This window comes from Rhamphochromis sp. 'chilingali' (assembly GCF_963969265.1).
Source record: "Rhamphochromis sp. 'chilingali' genome assembly, chromosome: 2".
NCBI classification, from domain to species: Eukaryota; Metazoa; Chordata; class Actinopteri; order Cichliformes; family Cichlidae; genus Rhamphochromis; species Rhamphochromis sp. 'chilingali'.
Genome location: NC_137930.1, coordinates 12,604,458 through 12,627,697, shown reverse-complemented (window position 1 = coordinate 12,627,697; position 23,240 = coordinate 12,604,458). Strand labels below are relative to the sequence as shown.

At 39.4% G+C, this 23,240-nt stretch overlaps 1 protein-coding gene across 4 annotated transcripts in view; it reads left to right on the top strand.

Moving 5' to 3' along the window:
• ttc28 (tetratricopeptide repeat domain 28) overlaps positions 1–23,240 on the top strand; it is a 160,996-nt gene that overhangs the window by 121,889 nt on the left and 15,867 nt on the right. For all 4 annotated transcript variants that reach the window (XM_080876642.1, XM_080876641.1, XM_080876640.1 and 1 more), the window contains 12 exons: positions 7,084–7,280; positions 7,361–7,514; positions 7,598–7,769; positions 8,258–8,426; positions 8,529–8,689; positions 9,995–10,483; positions 11,746–11,938; positions 12,085–12,165; positions 12,309–12,561; positions 17,751–17,860; positions 20,677–20,806; positions 21,050–21,277. In XM_080876642.1, the coding sequence (XP_080732768.1) occupies positions 7,084–7,280; positions 7,361–7,514; positions 7,598–7,769; positions 8,258–8,426; positions 8,529–8,689; positions 9,995–10,483; positions 11,746–11,938; positions 12,085–12,165; positions 12,309–12,561; positions 17,751–17,860; positions 20,677–20,806; positions 21,050–21,277 (2,337 nt within the window). The remainder of the gene's footprint in view (positions 1–7,083; positions 7,281–7,360; positions 7,515–7,597; positions 7,770–8,257; positions 8,427–8,528; positions 8,690–9,994; positions 10,484–11,745; positions 11,939–12,084; positions 12,166–12,308; positions 12,562–17,750; positions 17,861–20,676; positions 20,807–21,049; positions 21,278–23,240) is intronic.

Genomic DNA, 23,240 nt, shown 5'->3' with positions numbered 1-23,240 from the left:
TCCTTCAACCTTTATTGTGAAATCCTTTGCATCGTTAGATTTGAGTGCTATAAGCTAAATCACCACTGATTACCTTTCTGAGTCATGATGATGGTGCTGATGAGATATCAGAGATGAAGATGAGGTGCCGATGAAGTATTGAATTTAGATTTCAAATGCTTTTTTTAATAGTTGCAGTTCTTCTCATTGTATTGTGTAGAGACTGTAGAAGCAAACGGAGTAAACTCAAATGCGTCACATCCATGGTTAAGTCAATGTATGGATTTGAGCTTCAGAATCTAAACCCACTTATGACATTTCTAGTCTTTGGATTGGTTTAAACACTATTCTTTACGACCAAATGCCAAGACGTGACCTTTACTTACAATGCACTGTATGTCATTTAAAATTGTGGCATCAGCAAGTTCTCCAAGTCATAACAAAATCTGAATTTTATAGCACCATGCTTAAAGGGGGCCCACTATGCTTTCCCTTACACTTAATATGACAAAAGAAGTATTGAAGTAGTAGTTCATTTATTTTATATGTAGCATATTGAATATGTTATATAAGTATTGGGTTCAGTGAGTGTACCAGGAATCCCTGTTAATAATAAATAAATAAATAAATAAATAAATAAATAAATAAATAAATATATAAAAAGAACTCAGACTTCCGACTGCACTGAATGCTCCATTTCTGGCAGTTTTTTGATACTCTTGGCACTGCATGATTTCAAAGTCAGGACGTCATTGTTGGGGCTTGCAGAGTAAAGGAATCAGATCCAGAAATAACAAAGTATGTCTTTTATTCAGACTGGGAAAGTCCACAAATTAACAAAGAACAAAATGAAGAAACATTATGGAATCACTTTTGGATCTAAATATGCAAGAAATAAACTTAAAATATTAACTGAAATTTAATGCAAACCATGAAAACAAAACTAACAATAGAATGTTAAGGCAATCTAAACTGGTAGCCAAAACTCCATAAATATGAATCCAAAAACTCCCAAGCAACTTTTAAACCAAAACCAGGGACTTTGGCAGTCATAGAAAGAGTATGACTCTGTAACCTTTGGATTTGTGAATTATAGATATGAAATCAGCTTAAAGTGAAAGCATCTGTCTTATGAGAAGTGTAACATCATGCACAGAAAAAGTCACTCCAGTTTCTTCAAACTCTGTCTCTGTTACGTCCCCTGTTAGATTCAGAAATAAATCCTACTTACAGGTGATCTGCTGCTTTTGTTGTATTTAAGATTGAAATTAACTGCAAGGATGCAAGTTAGGCTGTGGACTTCCACATGGAAGAGTGGGGGTTCCATATTAGCAGCTAAAACTCAAGAGGCTTAGAATAGAGGAGGAGAGAGCTATTTTAAAAGGTGGGTTTTTGTTGTTGTTGTTTTTAGGAACCCTGCCTGCACCCCTATCAAGGATGTGAATCTTTTTTTTAAATGATGATTTAGTCAGTCAATATTTTTAACACAATCTGTAAATCTTGATTTTGGACTGTTAAAGTCACACATTTGAAAAGTGTTTACAGTAAGAAATGTAGAGATAGAGGTGGACATGAGCCAAGGAGTTGGGAAGGATGGCTCACAGTTTACACTCGGTGGATCAGACCCCAGTCATCTCTCTCATTACACAGTCTGACATGAAGACCACATGTGACTTCCTCCATCTGGTGTCTGGATACCCCTCCGTATCCCTTCCTCCCCACTTATAACCCCTTCTCATCTGTTTTCCCAATGTGACTTTATTGTAGAAAAAGCAGATTTTATATAAGGCCTCATTTCAACATTTCTCAGAGCAGTTATAAATTATTCTGGCGCAGTGTAATTATTGTCTTTGGAAATAGAAGACTTCCTATGGATGGCATTATTAGGATTTCTGTGTGAAAAATTCAGGTTACTCAAACAGTTTAATGAAGGGAATCACAGGATGAATGTAGGTAAAAAGTTTTGCATTATTGTATTAATGCATTAACATGCATTATGTATAATAAAACAGGGTCATGTTTGAACAGTTTAATTCATTTTACAACGTTTATTGCCCATTTTCTAGAATTGTGCTAGCTGTACCCTCTGTCTTGTAGAACATGTACATGTAAATCTTGAAACAGAACTTGACTTTGGCCCACGAATCTCCACCCCAAAACTGCACACCTTTATTCTCACTCTAGCTTGCATTTGAACACTTGCAACCATGACTTTACCTTCTTCAACTGGTATAATGGCAGAAAACCAGTTAACAAAAGTTATTGTTTTAGTTGACCAAATTCACTAGAATATGGAATCTGTATTTCCCTGTATTGTGGTTTGATATGCCAATGCTACTACTAAGCAAGTTCGACACTGTTAGGCTTTCTTTGCGTGAGCTGGTGTGATAAAAATAAAATGCCATAGATACAGTGACAGGTATCATGGTGGTGGTTTTTAACTTTATTAACTAAGGCTTTCTGCTTCAGGATCTGAGATAAAGATCTGACTATTTTTCCACACAAAATAGATCGCCTACACCAATCTGAGGCATTATCAGAGTAATTGTCAAGGTCCTTGGTCAGTGACCCAGTGTTTTGTGTATTATTATTGTTATTCTATGATTTCTTCGTTGTATATGACTTCTAGTGTTCTGATTTCTGTTTTTGTATTCTAATTTTGTTCCGGTGTCCTCGTGTTTAGTATAGGTTTAGTTCTGTGCCCAGTCTGTTTCCTGTTTTACTTTGAAGGACAGTGTATTCTGTTTTGCTTCCTCCCAATCTCGTCTTCGTACTTAGTGTCAGCTGTGTCTCCCAGGTGTTTGCCCTTTGCCCAGTTCCTTCTGTATTTAGTATCTGCGTGTGTTCCTGTTTGTCGTTGCATCGTCCCTCATACTTGCCTGTGTGTTCTGTTTCAGGCTCAGTTTCTAGCCTTCCCAGTTTAGTTTCTGTTTTGACTTATGTCAGCAATAAAGCTGAGGTCTTTGAGTTTAATTTTCACATCCACAAGTCTGCATTTAGGTCCTACTTTCCTGCCTGCCGCACACAGACCATGACAGTAATGTGTTATTGAGATATGAGAACAAAGACAGGAAGTTAAGGCCCAGGTGACACACACAGAAGAGCATTTACCAAAATAAAATAAAGTAGAACCAAGGAAGGGCACCTACACACATACAAAACACAGAAACACAAATTAAAAAGAAACACAAGAATACAATGAATACAAGAAACGATATCTGTATAAGTCAAAATAGAGACTATAACACAACATATATTATAAGAACATGGGGAGTTTACTTGTGGACCTCTTCAAAGACCAATTGTTTAAAAAAAGAAGAAGAAAAATTGTCAGATTTGGGCTGTAATGGAAATGTTAACAGCCAGCTTTCACTTTGAATGTAACCTTACTTCTAATCTTACCTTAACCTTGGGGGGGGGGGGGGGGGGGGGGGTTATTCTACTTTGTACTAATATGCCACTATAGGGAAGGCATAATTATAATTTTTTTCTTTCAATCTCCTTACAATCAGGCTTTTGGCATACATATAAACAGGGGTGCATATAAGTGGTCCGCAGGTGCACATTCGCTGTCAAAATAAAAGACGTGCACCAGATAAGAAGTTGCAACGCATGTTTGCGTACATAAGATTTTCTGGAGGAGGACAGACATTTGTTTAGAACTCTTAAAGATGTCGAAGAAGCAAGCTCCTTTAAGCAATTACTCTGGTGTTCTTCCACCTCCAAAGAAATGTCCAAAGGAGTCCAAACCACAAAAGAAGCGCGTATTCTCAGAAAAGTGGTTGCAGGAGGTGAGCTGGCTTCAAACAAATGATGAACGCACAGAGATGTGGTGCAGAATATGCCGTGAACATCCCACTCTAGCGGACAAAAACAGTGCCTTTTATATGTACGCAAATGCGCGTTGCAACTTCTTATCTGGTGCACACCCCTGCATATAAATCACACTATATAGCATTAAGAGGGAAGATTACAGCTGTTCTATGTGTGTGTGTCTTTTGTGTTGAATCTTGATTGAAATGTGCTTGCTGTGATGGAAAGAATAACATAAATCATTCAAGGAAAAGTCATTGCATTGACTTTCATTGTGAGCAATTGTAGGTTTCACGTCTGCATTCAACTTTAAGCAGGACTTTACTGATGAAGGTAGAGCTCAATGTACAATGTGCATGGTTTTTATATGCCAAAGCAAAAATATGCCAATGAAATATGGTAAGATTTAGATTTGTGCAATGTTTGGAATAAAGTCTTACAGAGGAACTCATGTGCTCATTTTCTACTCTGCTCATTTGTTTTTATTATTGGACTCTAAAGTAGTATTCCATGTAGGGATGGGTATTGATAAGATTTTCACGATTCCGATTCCATTTTCAATTCTGTTTAACGATTCGATTCTTAATCGATTCTCTTATTGATTCTTTTAAAAAAAAGGAGAACACTAAGGTCGAATAGCTTAGAGCTTAGATCCACAGCCTACGGCTCTTCAATGGGGGTGTCACAGGGTTCCCGGGAAAAAAAATTGTAAATGTAAAATAATAAGATAAATATTCTTCTGTAGCAATAACAAAGTATAACATAAATTATTCTGTAGCAATTACACAAGAATATCCAGTAATGTCCCTGCCTACAATTAAACACATTCACTTACCGAAAATCGGGCATCTGCTGTGGGAAATGGGTGCAAGCCTTTTACCACAAACTCAGTCACTGCTCGGTGACATTCGTCTATCCTGGCCTGAAAGGAGACGCTACCGGTAGACTGCAGCGAGAACTGCCAGCATCTGAGCCAACCAGACTCCGTCTGTCTCTCTCATCATGGTCACCTAAATGCACAGTAATGGCAGGTTTTGTAATAAGGCAGATCGCGCTAACATAATATGCACTGTTAGTTGATTATTTACCTGCCGCATTAACGGGCAAACGTTACCGCTGCTGCTGGGTTGAGATTCACGAGTCCGGAGCGGAATTAAAAACACATTTATTTAAGGTCATCGCGTGTCTTTTGCATATTCGTGGTGTTTCCTCCCTTAAATGAAATATCTACTTTGCAAGTATTGCAAGTTGCCCTGTTGTCATCCGTTCTCGTAAAGTATAACCAAACTTTTGAGCGTTTGAGCCGCCATGTTTCCTGCCAGGTTAATGACGCTCCGCAACGTGGTGACATCATTTGGGGCGACTGGAATTGATAAGGGAATCGTTTGCAAAAATGACAAACAATTCCAAGGAATTGAAACAGTGGGAACCGGTTCTCAACAAGAACCGGTTTTCGATACCCATCCCTAATTCCATGTTTACAAAATTACCATTATTAATCTTATACTGGGCTTTAGTGCAACCCCAAGTTCACCCATTGTGTAAAACAAGCCATTTCAGTTCCCTTGCACCTCCTTTTTAGCCAACGTTCTTTTGACTGGCTGCTCCTCATAAATAAAAACATGAACAGCAAGTGGGCAGGGATTCTGTATGATCCAGGCTCTTTGGCTGTGATTCCAACCAGAGAGCCTGGATTTTCACTCTTATATCATGCAGAATAGAAAAAAACTGTTCAAAACATGGCTCAAAAGAATTAGTTATAGATACACTGATCTCATTATTTGCAATATGTGGCCATATCCACAGTTTGAGTATCCAGCACTGTAGCAGAGTGTATCACAGAAAATGAAGAAAAAAGCAAAGTAGGTACATTTTAAATTGCAAATAACCAGTGTGCACAGTTGTCAGTTAAATGCAGGAGGGTGACAAGTACTATATTTTGGAGTACAGGAAATAACTAGCATAAAATGTAAATTTTCATTCTCCTCTCTTGTGCCCCAAGTTTCTTCCTTAACTATTCTCTCTCCCAACTTTTGTCTGTTCTGGCTCCATAAACTGGGTTGTTGACAGCAAAGACACATCATGACAGAAGAAGTTGGGAAGGCGACTGGGACTTAAGTTTTCCCAGTTCTTTTTCCCTGGACAGAGAGACTGATTTCTGCATATGTTATACTAAAGTTTGAAGAGACACAGCAGCAGATATTATTAGATTTGTTGAATTTCCCACTGTAGCTTTTTAATTATTCACCACTCTGCTCAAAAAGGATTTTTTACAGTTCAAGAAACCATGTGGGCATTTATATTCACCACCATACAGATGCTGCATATTTATAACTCCTAATGTCATTTTGGGAATTTACTCTGTTCATCATGCTCCCTACATGTGCAGTAATTGCTGTTTGATGAATCCTACAAATCCAAACAGCGCTGGATAAACCATTCTACAGAGCTGTGGAGACTTGAGACTTGGAGACCAAAAAAATCACAAAACTGAGGACTTAAACTTCACTTGTCTGACTTCCTTGAGCCTGGACTTTAAAATTCCCCTATGTCCATGGAAGATTTTTCTGGGTTTTATGACCTTGATCCTCCGAGATGTGGGTGATCAACAATAACTGTATGCTTTCAGAATATGTCATTTTTGTTCTTCTTAAAAAAACGTTGCCTCCAGTCTTTGTGGTTTGGTGACAAAGGAAATAATCATTTTAACTAACACACCTAAATATTGATTTTATTGGAACTGGAATTATCAAAGAGTTGTCTGACCACTTCAACATTACAGCTTTTTGCCGTGGTGACCATTTTTGTATACAAAGTCCATTCCTCTTGAAATGGACATTTGGAGGAGTTTAAATGATGGGGCTAGGTATTGTGCTGTTTTAAATGAAACAAGTTAGAAACATAAAATTAAGATAATTCTTGGAAAATCAATCATTAGGATGGACTTGCCAGCCAGAGGCCAGAAATTGAAATGAACTAGCTTTATTTTAATACGAGCATTACCTGATACAGCTTGTAGTTGGCATGCTACAAGACTTCCTAGATTAGATGTATTACCTGGGCGCTTTGCATAGACTTTGTTTGTCCTATTGAAATGTTTTTGTCCATGCCACTTGCTAAAACATATGGTTAGGATTAGTGTTGTGACTAAAGTTGAGAACATGACCGATCACAAGAACGTTCAAATGTTGTATGCTAAAAGAGATTAAACTTGGAGTTTACCTGCATCTTAATGGTTTCCTTGTTAGTTCAATAGTTTGTGTTTTTGCCTCCTCTCATCTCCTATCACAGGCATCATACACCAGATGAAGGGAGAGTATGACACTGCGCTAAAGTTCCACAAAGCCCACCTGTCCTTCGTCCAAGAACTTTGTGATTACGCTGCCCAGGGGAGGGCCTATGGCAACATGGGCAATGCCTACCATGCGCTTGGCATGTACGACCAAGCAGTCCAGTACCACAGACAAGAGCTGCAAATCTCTCTGGAGGTAAATTTTATGACCCTTTTCAAAAAACATGTGGACGATTGTGTGGAAAGCAGAATCACGATGTGTCTTTGTGTTATCAGGTGAACGATCGTCCATCTCAGGCATCCACGCACGGTAACCTTGCTGTGGCCTACCAAGCGCTGGGTGCTCACGACCGAGCTCTCCAGCACTACCTGCACCACCTGACCATTGCACGAGAGATGCGAGACACTCAAAGTGAAGCAAGAGCCTTAGGTAAACCTGTCAAGAGATAAATGCACTTGAGTTGAGTTAAATGAAACATGAAAAATATTGCTCACCGTTATTTTCTTTTGCAGCAAACTTGGGTAACTTTCACAGCTGGAGAGGTGAATATGCTCAGGCCTTGCCCTACTACCAACAGTACCTGGTTTTGGCGCCAGGTTTGCAGGACCTCGAAGCAGAAGGCAAAGTTTGCCATAACCTGGGTTATGCTCACTACTGTCTTGGACAGTACAGAGATGCTGTCAGGTCAGAGACTAAATAAATCTTACAAAACTGAACTTCATATAATGAAAATGACCCCGTTGGCCTTATGTCGAAAAACATGTGTTGTGTTTTCCATACATACATTCATCCATCCATCCACTACTCCTCCACATCGAAAGGAGCCAGCTGAGGAGATTTGGGCATCTGACTTGAATGCCTTCAGGATGCTTCCTGGCCAAGGTTTTCAGGCATGTCTTACCAGGAGAAGGCCCTGGGGCTACATCTCTTGACTAGCCTGGAAAGCTCCCATGTTCCTCAGATGAGCTGGAGGAGGTAGCTGGGGAGAGAGAGGTCTGGGCTTCTCTTCTTAGGCTACAACCCCCGCAACCAGGCCCAGCAGCAGAAAGTGGATGGACGGATGGATGGATGGATGTTAATGAGACTTTAATTTCTCATTTTAAGGATTTGTGCTTTTATATTACATCGAAACAAGATGCACGATAAAAAAACAAAAGTTTAAAATTTTCCAGGTATTATGAACAGGATTTGGCCCTGGCTAAGGATCTCCAGGACAAATTAGCACAGGCAAAAGCCTACTGCAACCTTGGTCTGGCCCACAAAGCACTGGGGGAGTACAACAAAGCAGAGGAATGTCAGAGATATCTGCTTTCTTTAGCACAAGCCCTGGACAACACACAGGTCACCTGTTAATTATGTTTTCATTTCATAAACCTTGAAATTCTGTCTTTTGCACAAAAAGAGGTTGTTAATCAGTATCTGTGTGATTATATTTGTCAGCAGGCAGTTTTCAGGGCCTTTGGGAATCTCGGTGATGTGTGCGTGTGCCGGGGTGATTTTCCAGGAGCTGTGAAGTTCTACCAGCAGCAATTAACCTTGGCTCAGAAGGTCAACGATCAGAAGATGGAGGCTGATGCCTATTCAGCACTTGGTTCAGTTCACAGGTGATAAACTGGTTAACCAGTGTTTTAACCACACACAAACAGTGCATGTAAAAAATGAACAAATGAATGTGTTGTATTGTTTTAAAACCTAAGTTTAGTAATATAGCCATTCCTGTTTATTGGAGGCAGTCGAAAGTTTGTAGAGCTAAAATATTAACTTACCAGATCAAGCTGCAGAGATTGTGCTTCACAAAAGCAGAAATTTAGCTGCTAATTAATGCTTACATAAAAGAAACAAAAATCTGCACAATATTATTACTATGTACTTTTCAAATGATGTTAAATATTGTTGTGTTATGATCATTTTATCTGCTCCCATATGGAAAAGATATATATAAATCTTATAAATTTTGTATCTGTCTTGTGTGAAACTTGTATGAAAAGCATATAAGAGTGAAAACGGATATAAGATCCCTTGAAAAATTATATAATGAAACTTGTATGTTTTGGATACTTACTAAAACAATGTATGAAAGTAATGAGAAAGTGGCCACTTTCATGAGTAAATCACGTAAGCCTTATATGATTTACTCATGAAAGTGGCCACTTTCATGAGTAATCACATATAAGTTTTTACTATTTCTTTTCCATATGGGCTAAACTATAATCAAATATGAATAATTAATATATTGGGGAAAGCTCAGCTGAGTTTATGGAGGCAAAAGGGACATCGGTTTGAGAATGTATTTATTTACCTTTATAAAGCCACTTGCTTGTAGACCATTTTCTTTGTAATGCCTGCTATTTACTTTGGAGTTACAAAGAAAAAGCCTGTTTCCAAAAACATGTGAGTTTAAAAAGTCTCAGCCAACTGACAAGAGATTCTGTGCCAATTCTCAGCAATTAATAGAAGTGTTCTGTACTTTCCACAAATTCCTATGAATAGTAGTTAATTTAAACTTACAGTTCAAGGTGCAGCTTACTAATTAAAACCTCAGTTTTCCCAGAGTTGGTCCATTTAAGCTTGGTACTCCAAGAAATCTTTTATCCACAATAGTTTCCTCTGTCCTTCCCAAAAACAGTACCTTTTTGCATACTGGGCACAGCTGGAAAACTAATTATTAATTTAAACTGTATCTTTCAATAAAGCATATCTTTTAGTATTAACTTATTATTAAGTTATTAACAAAGAGAAGTAACATATAAGCATCCATCCTTTGCAACAGACTGGCTCTAAAAATAATAAACCACATGAAATATCATACTATACAAAGGACACCAGGTGTTGGCTATAACTAATGTGTGACTTGCTCTAGTTCCCTTGATTCGTCTTAATTCAGTGTTCTTGCACTTTTTCCCACCTAGGCTTCTCCGCCAGCTGGATACGGCCTTGTCGTTCCACAGCCAGGAGTTGACCATCCGAAAGGATCTAGGTGATCAGCAGGGGGAGTGCCGTGCTCTTGGCCACCTAGCAGCTGTTCATATGGCCTTGGGAGACTATGCTACAACTTTCCAGTGTTATGAGACCCAGCTGGGCCTGGCACAGGGGCTCAGGGATGCCCGTTTGGAGGCACAGGTCCATGGAAACATGGGCATCACCAAGATAAACATGGGATTGTTTGAGGAAGCTATTGGTTATTTTGAGCAGCAGCTGGCCATGCTGCAGCAGCTAAGTGGAACTGAGAGCATGCTAGACAGAGGCAGGGCCTATGGGAACCTGGCAGACTGCTATGATGTTTTGGGAGATTATGAGGAGGCTATACAGTATTATGAGAAGTATCTGGCAGTGGGTCAGAGTCTCAATCATGTCCAGGACCAAGAGAAAGCCTACAGAGGACTTGGCAATGCGCACAGGTAGGTGAAACTAAAATCAAATTGAGAACATAAGAGGTTATGGCTCAGACGATACCCTTCTATACATGCATTTGATAAATTTAATACAGGGCACACTATTAGGGTACTGTGCATCTGCAAGCCACTTTGCAAACCACCTCCAAACCAGCTCTTCTTTTCTTGCTGTATCTTCCTGTTACTGATGCTTGCACTGTTCCAGTCAGAAATAAAAAAGCATTATATGTGATTTAAATAAAAATTCTGTTTCTAGAAACGTACAAGGAGATTGCACTTGCTGTCCTGATACACAGTGTTGTATGAGGGGGCTCATGAGGAGGTGGAGAGTCTAAGTCTGCCATGACCCATAAATCCTAATTGGCCAAATTCATTTGAAATGAGCAAGGCTGAAATAATCTATAGTGTGTTTAATTTAAATATCACTATCAATTCATTTCAGAACTTAATTTTATAATTTCCTGTCTTGTTTTTTTTTTTTTTTGTTTCTATTACTGAAATAAAATTTGCATTTAAATTTTAAAATGATTCTCCATAGACCAACTGCTTCTCTTCCTTCTTTCCTTCTCAGCTAACTCTAGTAAGAGGATAAATAAAATTAGGAAATGTTTCAGGGTTTTGAAGTCTCCCTGGATTTCCCACTAAATGTAGAAATAAATTCAAACCTACAGTGCTGCAGACTTCTGTTTACATCAGCGTAAAAATGTATGTTGTGTTCATTTATGTTCTATCCTATTAGTTAGGATACACCTTTCTAATACAGAATAGCATTCATGCAAGAGTTTTAAATGAGCATTTCTTGCCACAAGCATTTTATACACATTTTAATTAGAGTCATAATAAGAATAAATACAGTCAGAACTCTGCAGCGTATTAAAAGCAAAAAGCCTTTTTTCAGACACATATCCCACGGTGGGCAACTCTCATATGATACAACATAAGTAATGCTCACTGACAGAAGAACAAGGCTTACCGTTGGGTTTACTTTATCCAGCTGTTGCTCCTGAGTGTGAATGAAATGGTAATGTAGAGTACAGATTTATAACAAACCTTCGTAGACTTTCTTTCTCTGAGTTTTTCTCTGAGTAGATATAAAGAGAAAAATGTTTTGTTAATATGGACCAGTTTGTCTTCTTTTCTTTAAATGTTGCAGAAACAACAAAAACAGGAGGCCTGCTTTCAAGAACAAGCAAAGTGCAGAAAAAAAATGCATTATCATACCAGGTCTTTTTCCTCCCCTTTTTGTTCTCCTCCCTCTCCTACTTCAGGTCCATGGGTAGTCTCCAGCAAGCACTGGTGTGTTTTGAGAAGAGGTTGGTAGTAGCTCATGAGCTAGGTGGTGAAGGAGAAGGTAAGGCTCAGGCTTATGGAGAGCTGGGCACCTTACATAGCCAGCTGGGCAACTATGAGCAGGCCCTCTCTTGTCTGGAGCACCAGCTTAACATTGCACGCATAGCAGGGGTAGGTTTTCACCAGCAAAATGTTCTTGTTTCTGTTTCATATTTTGTTTTGCCCTGCTGAATATGATAATTAATATGGGGAGGGGGGGTATATATTAAAAACACATAATGCCCATAGAATGAGGTAAACTCTGTTTGAACTATCAGGATAAATCCCTGGAGGCAGAGGCAAGCAATGCACTTGGAGGTGTCTATCAGTTGATGGCAGACAACGAGACAGCTCTACAGGTCTGTATCACATTCATCATTGTATGTGCAGAGGATAGCCCCCCTTGTTATGAAATGTCTTTAATTATACTGATTAACAGGGAAAACAGAATTTATCAGTTGTCAAGTCTCTCCTCTAAGCAACCTAATTTTTCCTGCTGTAGTGGCACCAAAGGGCTTTGGATATAGCAGAACAGACTGGATGTGTCAGGGGCCAGGGTCGAGCCTATGGCAACTTGGGACTGACCTACGAAGCTCTAGGGAAGTACGAACGGGCAGTAGTCTTCCAGGAGCAACACCTGAGTGTTGCAGCACAGACCAATGACCTGATAGCAAAGACTATGGCCTATGGAAGCCTGGGGAGGACACATCATGCACTGCAAAACTACGCGCAGGCTGTAATGTATCTACAGGAGGGTAAGACATTAGCTACAACAATTAATAGTGAGCATGATGATATTGCAGTTGCTGTGTTTATGTATGAAAGTTTAAAAAGAACAAACCCCTGGGATCCAAAGATACTGGGTATAGAGGCATGGCAGCTTTGATTCACAGCTGTCCCAAGCAATCAGTGTCATTATATCTCCATTATACCATTTTTCTTGCTTCCAGAAGTATTATTTATAACAGTATAACTTCAGACAAGTATTGCTTGTTTGATGTTCAAATAGTTTAACATTTTAACTTTTATTGGATGTTGCACTGCCTCTATTAAGAGATATAAAATAATATTAATGAAAATGAATTAAAATAGAGAGCAGAGATAACTCTGTATGTAAATAACTCTAAGGGCCTAGTCCTCACAGTCAGTCAGAAACGCCTATGCTTCCCACTTTTTTTTCCACTCACTTTCATGCACATGCTTTCACTCTTGTATATGTTTAGAGGCCACTAGAAATAGGTGTAAATGTGCAAATGATAGTTGATTTCAACATAACCTAAAATAAGTCTTCAGTAACCCCAAGTTGCTCTTTTCTATAAGATTAAATAAGCACAACTGCTTAAAATTAAGGGGGAAATATCACAGCACTGCATGTAAATAACAGACCGTGTAAGACCTCTTGGACAGTGTGAAGTAAGCCATTGGTTTCTATATTTGATTTTTAAAGCATAAAGTGAACACCATAAGCAGGTGGAGCAGGCCCCACCAGCGTCCCTTGACCACATGGGGGAGGGAGGCGTCCCCCATGCCGTTCAAGAGGTCAACGCGTGGGAAGGACCCGGTGATTTTCAGAAATAACTCTCTAGTGTTCCCACAATGGCTGATGGTGTGATTTTCATTGGTTGGTAATATATAGAAGTAACATTGATAAGTGTGGTATTTGTCCAAAACTATTTTTTAACTGATAGTCTAGTGTGACGGGAAGAAACGTGATGCACTGAGGACACTTAGAGAGCTGTCACTACTAAACGTCATAGGACTTATAAAGAAAATAGGTCCTGGGAGCACGAAAATTGCTGCCTATGGACACAGCCCCCAATGCTCAGTCCAATTAAGTTACCCACTTTTCTGGTGGATGACAAATCTTAATTGATTAATTGCTCTGTTGCTTTGCTAGATAGGCAGGGTAGTGATAAAACTAGTTACAATCATAGGGTTTAACATATTCCATTAATACTAACAGTAGTCTTTACAGAGTTGTAAAACTTTAATTTAAAGGAAATTTGTGGGGTCTGTGTAACCATCTTTTGTGGTCTTGGGTGTATATTTTAAGGAGACAGAATTATTGGGATCATTATTATTATTATCAGACCAATTGACACTGATTTTCAGTCCAGTTCTTGTCTAATTTGAGATAGTTTTTTCCATATTTCCCTTCCTTAAGAATTGCCTCTTGATAGTTAGCATCCTTTTTTTTTTTTTTTTTTTTTGTGTCCCGTTTGGATCTTTAGCCATCAGAATTGTTGTCTTAAGGCCAAGAAAGATGCCAAGCGGATTTATTTTACCAAGTGGATCATCATGGCCTTGCCATATTGGTCCATTTGATTGACCTTTATTATAATTATGAATTTATTTTATTTTCAGTTGCTACAAACGGGACAGACATGACTGGGGGATAGGACAGGGAGAAAGAATGAAAGAAAGAGAGGGAGAGAAAGAAAACCAAAGGGGAGAAGAGACGGTGAGAAGGGGGGGAAGAAAGAAAAAAAAACAAAAAAAACAAACAAAACACCTGGGTCACCTGTATGGAGAAAAAAAACAGAAGAGAAAGCAAACAACAAAGAGCAACATAATAAAAAAAACAGCACCATCACAATAAACTAGCTAGCAGTAGATATCAGTAGATACTAAATAATAAACGATATTGTGCAGCACGCAAGATAGACAGCGCACAATGTGCTTTGAGGCAGCAGTCAAGAAAGCTGTAGTCCGCGTCTGTGAATACCCGTGTGTACACCTGTGTGCATACCTGTGTGGATCAGCATGCTTGCATTCCAAAGGTTTCTCCATGTAACGATCTGCTAGGGAGTGTGGGGAGCCATAGCCCCGTCCTCCAGGGTATGAAGCAGGTATGGAGGAGATCAAAACTCCAGACATCCAGAGGCCCCCAGAACACAAGAGACCAAGGAAGACCAACAGAGGGGCAGCCGCGCCACTGTCCCAGTAAGAGCTGAGGAGAGTCCCAGATGAGGGCTCACTCAGCAGCCACCGAGCAGAAGCCAGGGGGAGTTGCAGTGACGCGCCCGTGAGCTCCGCCGGCAGCCAGCTGTGCCTGAGTGACCGAGCCCCAGGCCGAGAGGCCGGGGGCACCCCACCTCTGAAGTGGCCCGAGCGAGCCCCAGGCTCCAGGCCCCGATAAGCGGCCGCCAAGGAGTGAGCCGATGTGTACCCGGACGCCCATCCCCAGACACAAAGAACCACCAACGCACCGACACCTGAGGGAGTCCGCCACTGGCAGGGGAAGTGGTGGGGGGAGAAAGGCCTCCAAACCTTGGAGGGCCTGAGATGTCCCCAGAGAGGTGGCGTCTGATACCCAACCTGACATATAGACACAGACATACGGGCACACACAGACACAAACATCCATTCCCACCCTCATGCTCTCATATGCACTTAACTCCACACTCAACCAACGTGGAGACAGACATAAAGAGACGCTGTACACACGATCACACTCCCCAAGCGTACTCTACGAACCGGGTCTAGGTACCCTTGCCCCTGGAGGGGGGAACTGCACCCAGACCCAGGTGGTGTTAGTTAGCTAACTATCTAACTAGTTAGGTAACTAGTTAGATAGTTAGCATCCTACCAAAGATAGACTTCCTATATCCCAGACTTGGGAAACTCCCTTGGTGTGTTAAGCAAAGGGTCGGGAAGAATAGATGAAAAAAGTGGAACAGAAAAATCAATGAGAATAATATTTTTTTTAAAGCCAAGATACTATACAAGAGTGATTTGTACCATGTACAACTGGTTGCCATATACAGTAAAATACACTAGAAGAGATGTCACAGAGATTTTTTTATTTTATCTATTAAACTGCAGTTAGAGTGATAATATACACATATATATTTTAGCAGGTATTTATCTTGTGTGAGCATTGTACAGTCAGCTGCCGGAATGAAGGACCTACGAAAGCAATAGTTAATCGAGGTCCAGTTTTCTCAAAAGTTTTTAACACACACTGGACACCATGCTAAAACATACCAGGTTTTTGGCTATTAGCTCTTTGGGAATCACCTTGTTGATGCAAAATTAATATTTTATGTCTGTCAAACTGTGCTATATTTTACTTTTTCATATATTCAACTAATGAAACTGGAACTAACTGTGTGTGTTTTGCAGCAACGGCTTTTTTTTTCTCATATATGTAGACACAACACTGGTTAATCTCGTTTTTATGCTTGAATGAGGTATGTTTATGAACAAGTACTTACTTTTGTTAATGTGTGGGTATTAATGATTGTTGCTGTCTGTGTTCATTAGGGACTAGGTCTGTCTTTTTTGTGGGTTACAACCAGAAACTGCGAGGAAAGAAAGATAGAAATTTTTTCTTACTGCCATCTTATATTAAGTACATTATAAATACATGATTGTGAGTGCTGAAGTGCTTATTAATAGTTTGATAAACGGGACACAAAAAGGCCCAAGCCAGGAGTTTTATTATCTGGCCTTAACTAAGTGTGACTATTGTTTAAACCTGACCAATTAATTTTCTTTTCTCTAATGCTAATCCACGTAATCTTACTTAAACCTAACCAAGTCTGTCTACCACCAAGCAAAAAAAATATGTAGTTTTGCTTCCTAACCTAACCAGCAGCAAGTGAAAACATAACTCAAAAGTCCAAATAATGCCAGCATTCTACATTTGTGTCCAGGAACAGAAAACAATTGAGAAATTTTTGTGCAGAAACACTGTTCACTAGACTAAATTTCAAAGCTTTGAGAACAACAAGAAACAGTTATATAGCATACTGTTTGATACCAACATCTGAATCAAAAGCAGCAGGATAGGAATTTTTGATCTAAACTTTTCCACTGTGTTCAAAAGCACTATACATTTTTGACATGTATCCACAAACTTGTGATGAAAAGCGAGCAAAAACTTAGTCACCATTTTCCCCCTGCAGTCGTACAGAGACCATGTAGGGAGGCTCTGGCTCTTAGCACATACTTTGATCTACGTGTGAGTATCTTCTTTAAAGTCGGAGTTGTTTAAGACTGAGAACATTGCGAGGTGTTTTTGAAATCCTCAAGAAGCATGAAAGGTATTTATGAGTCTGACACAGGCTAATACAGGATCAGTGCTCAGCTGTGTACCCTGGAGTGTGGTTTCCTTCAGGCAGGTTGTTGTCGATAATCCTGTTTGATTTAACTACATCTCTAACTAGACTTCTCTTTGGAACACATATTTGTGTCTCATCAACCTTGTTGAAAATAATCCCATTTTGATCTCTTTCCTATTAAAAAGACATGCGCACATTAAAAGGCTGATAAAATTAAAATACAGTCTAATTGTAATGGATCTTAAAATGAGTGACTGGGTTAATTTATGAACTCATCCAGGCTTCATCGAGCCTCTAAGACAGAGTCATGCTTTGTCACTTGGCTCACAGATCCTCTGGATTTTAATTGATCATTAGCCCGACAAGCAAAAAGAATTTCAGCTCAGAGTTGAGGTTAGGACAGAGTAAAAAAAAAAATCACTTGTGTGTCTCCAATTAACTTTCCCAACCAATACTCACACAGACCATCACTGGCCCAGACAGAGACAAACAGGCAGAGAAGCGTGAAGAAAACTTGATATTTGATGAGCTTCTGCACAATCTGAGAGCCTAATGAGAACTAAATACAACTTGCTATGACTGCCTGCGCCTTCGCAGCAGGAGTAGATGAAACATATCTGAGATGAAGGAGAAGGTTTCAAGACTTTTGAATTGAATTTGAATCAGCTGCATAAAAAAACAAGGGTTAAGAAAGACAAAAGAAACAGTGGGAGAAAAGGAATGGCAAATGTGAGTGCTGCTGGCTGAGTCAGTAAGAATTCACTTCAGTACAGCAACAGTTGTCACAAGCGTCAAAGTGCCAGGACTTTGGAAGAGATGATTTTCGTATCAGCCTCTTGGAACTAGCGTCTGATCTCTTCTGCTGTCTGTTTCCCTAGGTCTGCGTCTGGCAGAGCAGTTAGGTCGGAGAGAAGATGAAGCAAAGATACGCCATCGCCTGGGCCTGTCTCTTTGGGCCAGTGGAAACCTGGAGGAATCACAGCACCAGGTGTGTATGTGTATGCATTTATGCATGTGTTCTCAACTGCAAAGATGCAATTTGTGTGTGTGCATTTAAGATTTAAGAGAAACATTGTTAAATCTTGTGAAACCTCAAGGAACCATTTTCTACCTTGCCATCTGAAAATAGGCACCATGAGCACAGGGCAGATCCAACTGAAAAAGCAAATTGTCAATTACAATTTATGAACCATAAAGCAAACCCTTCTATACTGTCTTTATAGACTCAAACCAATATGGGAGCAATAGGAACCATATTTTACAAATTAACTTACTTGTCTCACAGCATGAAGTTACTGGTTTGAACCTGCTAGGTAGCTGGTGCCTTTCTGTGTGGAGTTTGCATGTTTTCCTTGTGCCCGTGTGGGTTCTCTCTGGGTGAACTTGCTTCCTTCCACAACCCAAAGACATATGTATTAAATTGATTGGTGACTCTAAATTGGCCATATATGTGAATGTGAGTGTGAATGGGTGTACCCCTCTTTTTGTTCTATAAATAATTAAAGATACAGCCGGTGATTTTATTAGATTATTTAATAGAAAAAGGGATATCATACTCATAAATATACATAGAATAATGTGCAATTATATCTTCCACATTATGCCATTATGCCTCCAAATTATGCCAGCTAATGTTAGCCACGAGTGTTTTTAAAGTCATGCTTTCCCTCAGACAAACAGTTGAGTTACATTCTCACATCATATGAGAGTTTATTCACCAAGTGTTAGAGTCCAGCGTTAGAGCCACTTCAAAGAAAAGTTTTACTAATGCCTAACAGTAACTAACAGGCTAACAGAGAGCTTTGGTTTTTCCTCATTATTCTTTGTTTCCCAGCTTTGTTTGCATAAGTGAGAAATCCAGTGTAGAAGTGTAGAATACTGCTTAAGACTGTTTTGATCTATGACAGATAATAATTTTCTCTACTGCATTACTATGTCTTATTAATACCTGGTATTATTGTTGAATTTGCATAGTTTTTATTATATAAACTTTTAAAAGATATTAAATGACTGTCAGTGTCAGGTTTGCTGTACGGCAGGCAGGTTTTGGACACAAACACGGGATTCTGAAGATAAGACATAAACTCAAAAGGCTGCTTTATTGCTGAACTTAAGAAATTTAAAATACATAACACAAATCTGAGGGAGAGAGGGAAAATGGGCGAGGGAGTTACAGTCTGAGTACACACAGTAATGGGTTAAAGAAGTAAATAAATGACCCTTTGTATAAATACTCAGCTAGAAGTAAGAGAATGCTACCTAACTAAATGCATTCTATCAAAATGGAATATGTGAGTGACATTTTTGATTATAATTTGGTTATTTCATCACTCAGACAACCCAGACCATGGACCGCACAGAGCACACAGCTTGAGGGAGAACATGACTAAAGACAAGGGGAGACATACAATTAATACACAGGCTGTTGATTAGGGGAAATGGAGACACATGGGAACGCAGCTGAACTGAATCTGACTAATGAGGAGGGGGAGGCAAAACTAAACATTATGCACATGGGATAACGGACTATTAAATGAAACAGGAAGTAACAAACACTGAGACCCAGACTAAAATATATGAACTTGACAGAACTGTCAGGGTTTTGTCAGGGACACGACTGTAGAGACAGAGCGTTAAAGAGGGAGAGAAGAATGACTTCCAGGAGACACTGAGAACAAGACACAGAGATGAAACTAGGACACGAAAGGGAATTAACATAATTAAACAAGAAACCATTAACTAGGAAAATAAATAAAACTCAGAGGCACTAGGAAAGTAGAGCATAAACAGAAGCTTATGGAACTCAAACAGAAGTCTTATCTTAACCCAAAATAAACCTAAAGACCAAGAGAAAGAGAACTGAACTATAATAGAAAGATAATCCAAACAAGAAAACCGCAAAACATTCTGAAAACGCAAAAACCTTGGGCCAGCAACCAGGAACCATGACAGTTAATATAATTTAAAACTAACACCGCCTTCAGTTCTTCATGGTAATGGTGCCAAATCAGATTTTGTCATTTAACACTAAAGACAATTTTTTAAACAATTTAATGTTTATTTCTTAGTTTCTTTCTATAACTAGAACTGCAAGTTAAGCAACAAGGAAAAGAGAAGAGAGTTACTGTCTGTAACAGTAACAGGTTAAAAAATTTATTATTAAAAATTGATAAATATAACATAACTAAATGCATTCTATCAAAATGGAATATATCTGTGTGATGTTTTGAATATAGGACTACCTATGAATACAATCTGTGACTGTGTGTCATTTGTTTTTCTTGCTGTATTGTTATTGTAAGGTTCTGAATGTATTAAAACTAACATAATGACAAACATTAAACATATCATAACATAATCTTCATTTAAAACTGTTTTAAAGAACTATGCTGTAAATAAAATGAAAGCAAAAACTGAAAATATTTTTTTAGCTATTAGAAAATGCACAATTATAATAACTTTGCTTCTCCGTTTCATGGTGAAAAGTGAGCCAAAACACTCCCAACTCTTGCTGTGCGTATATACTGCCACCCAGTGGCCAGCACTGTACCTATATGCTCAAACAGGTTTGAAATAAAGCCTGGCCATTTAGATCACACAATACACAAAAAATAAATACAAAAGTTGTTAACGAATAACAAATGCAGGTGATTTACAACAAACCATGGAGACACATTAAAAGGTGTGAAGAGTATAAAAATGTCTTCACAGTCTAAATCCAGTTGAACACTGGAACAATGGATGGTTTGTATATTTGTGGATTGGTACTCATTGCAATGTATGTTTATTTGATATTTGTTCCAGTTATACAAAGCATCTATGCTATTTGAGGCAATTCGTCATGAGATGCAGCACAGTATGGATTACAAGCTCTCCCTGTTTGATCTGCAAACCAGTTCGTACCAGGCTCTCCAGAGAGTCCTCGTCAGCTTAGGTGACAGAACTGGCCTCTTGACCTGTTGTGTTGTTTCTTTGTGGCATAAATTACTGTACATCACTTTGTATGTTAGCTGTTCTCATTTTTGCATCTTATACATTGGTCTCTGTTAATAAGGCACAAATTATCACCTAATGTCTGATAGTTGTATTTCTTTATCAATGCTACCAGAATAAAGAGTCTGCTCTTTCAGATCTGCTCCTTTTTAACTCACAGCTCCACATGTTCCTATTCTTTCAGGCCGGCACGATGAGGCACTAGCTATAGCTGAGCGAGGGCGCACACGTGCCTTTGCTGATCTCCTAGTGGAACGCCAGAAAGGAAGTCAGCAAGCAGCGAGCACTGACCCTTACATCCCGGTCACCATAGAACACATCCTGGAAACAGTCAACAGTCAGAGGGCCATGGTTCTCTACTATTCTCTGGCAGAAGGCTTTCTGTACAGCTGGCTAATATCTCCAGGCACAGGTTCACTGCCACGCTTACACAAACTTAAGCTGATCGGTTTTATAAAATTACTGAAGATGCTTTTTTCATTCAGATTCAGAGTCGTAGGCTGACAAAGTTGCCTTTAGGAACATGGAGCATCACTTTTCTGGTTGGGAAGGAGCCTGAGGCTGCTCCCTTTAGCTATCTCCATCTCACCCTATTCCTACCATCATCTTCTATACTCAGACCTCTTACGTGACAATATTAAACCTCTCCAGTGATCTACCTCTGTGGTCTTCCTGGCAGCTCCATCTTCAAAGTCATTTATCCAATATATCCACTATTCCTCCTCTTCACATGTCCAACCATTCCAACCTTCCCTCTCTCCAAACTGCTCAACCTGAGCTGTCTCTCTGATGTACTCATTTGTAATGTTGTCCATCCTGGGCACTACCAGTTAAAATCTTAACATCTTAAATTTAGTCAGCTTGACCTCTGCCCCATGTCTTTTTGTAAGTGCTACTGTCTGCAAGCCATACATTATAGCAGGCCTCACTATCCTCCTATAAACCTTTTCTTTCTGCCTGACACACATCTCCAGCCACTCCATCCTGCCTCTAACCCTTTCCACTCTTCATCCTCTTCATAGTTACCCTCACTACCTCCTTACTAATCCTCTGCACTTTGTGATTCAAGTAGCCTAAGCTGATGCATGAGGCTACCCTCAGTGATAGATGGTGAGAAGAAATGGGTATATTTGCATACTTGTCGCTTGGTGCCTGTACGCTCAGGTTTTCCTTAGGGGATAGGATTGTTTCTTTCTTGCACCTTCCAACAGTTCAGTGTGCCTGGCTTCCTTAGAGTCCCTGTATCTGCTGGGGACTCCACTGTTATACTGGAGTACATTGAAAGAAATGGCCTACTCAATGTAACCCAAGGACTGGTCTGTCCTGAACACCTGGTTTGAGTATAATGGTGTCCATTAGTACACTTAACACAGGATGCTCTAGTATGCAAGTTCATGATTGATTTCGTAATTATATTATCAGATCTCTGTCCACATGTCTTGGATACTCGGGTAAAGATAATATCAGAGCATTCAAGCGATCACTACTTGGTACTGAGTTGGATCAGGTCTCACGTGTGATGGGGATGATGCTGGACAGGCCTGATGTCCCCAGATGTGTAGTGACGATGCAGTGGGAGTGTCTGGCAGAGGCCCTGGTCTGTGAGATCTTCTACTCCCACCTCCAGCAGAACTTTTACAGCACACTAAGTGAGGCTGGAGACACTGAGTCAGAGTGGACCATGTTCCGTCCCTCCGTTACTGAGATTTTGGAGATGAGAAAAGACGTTCAGATATTTCTGTGCTTTTTTTCTAAAATAGTTGTAAATAAAATGTCCCATATTTTTAAAGGGATTAATAGGTGCATAATTATAAATGTACTGATACTGGTGTCCACTTCCAATTAAGTCAATAATCATGATTAAGTAATGCTTTAATGAGAAGTATGAAATTCAGGTTTGCAAAATCATTTGGAATTGGTCTTAACACAGCTGTTGTAGAAAGGGATTCATGTTTCCATGGGCCTGAAGAACTTTTCAGTTTAGTCATCAATAACATTTAAGTAATATGACTACAGTAGTCTGTAATGGACTGGATCTATATGCACTTTTCAAGGCTTATTGATTACTTAAAGCACTGCATGCATGCAGCTTTTATAATTATCACACACACTCTACCACATGTCCTACACCCATTCCAATGGGATGGGAAGGCATAAGAGCATGTATAAATGTTAAAAAAAAAAAAAAGCAGGGATTATATCTTTGGTATAAAAAAAACAGAGTTGTACTATCTGTGTTGTACTATGAGTTGTCATAACTGCTGTGGCATGGGATACTGAGATGTAGTGATGTTGTCATGACTTCAGTGGGAATTCATTTAAGTTCTGTGAGACAAAACCAAAAAGGGTCTTGACTGAGACGATCATCCTTAAGG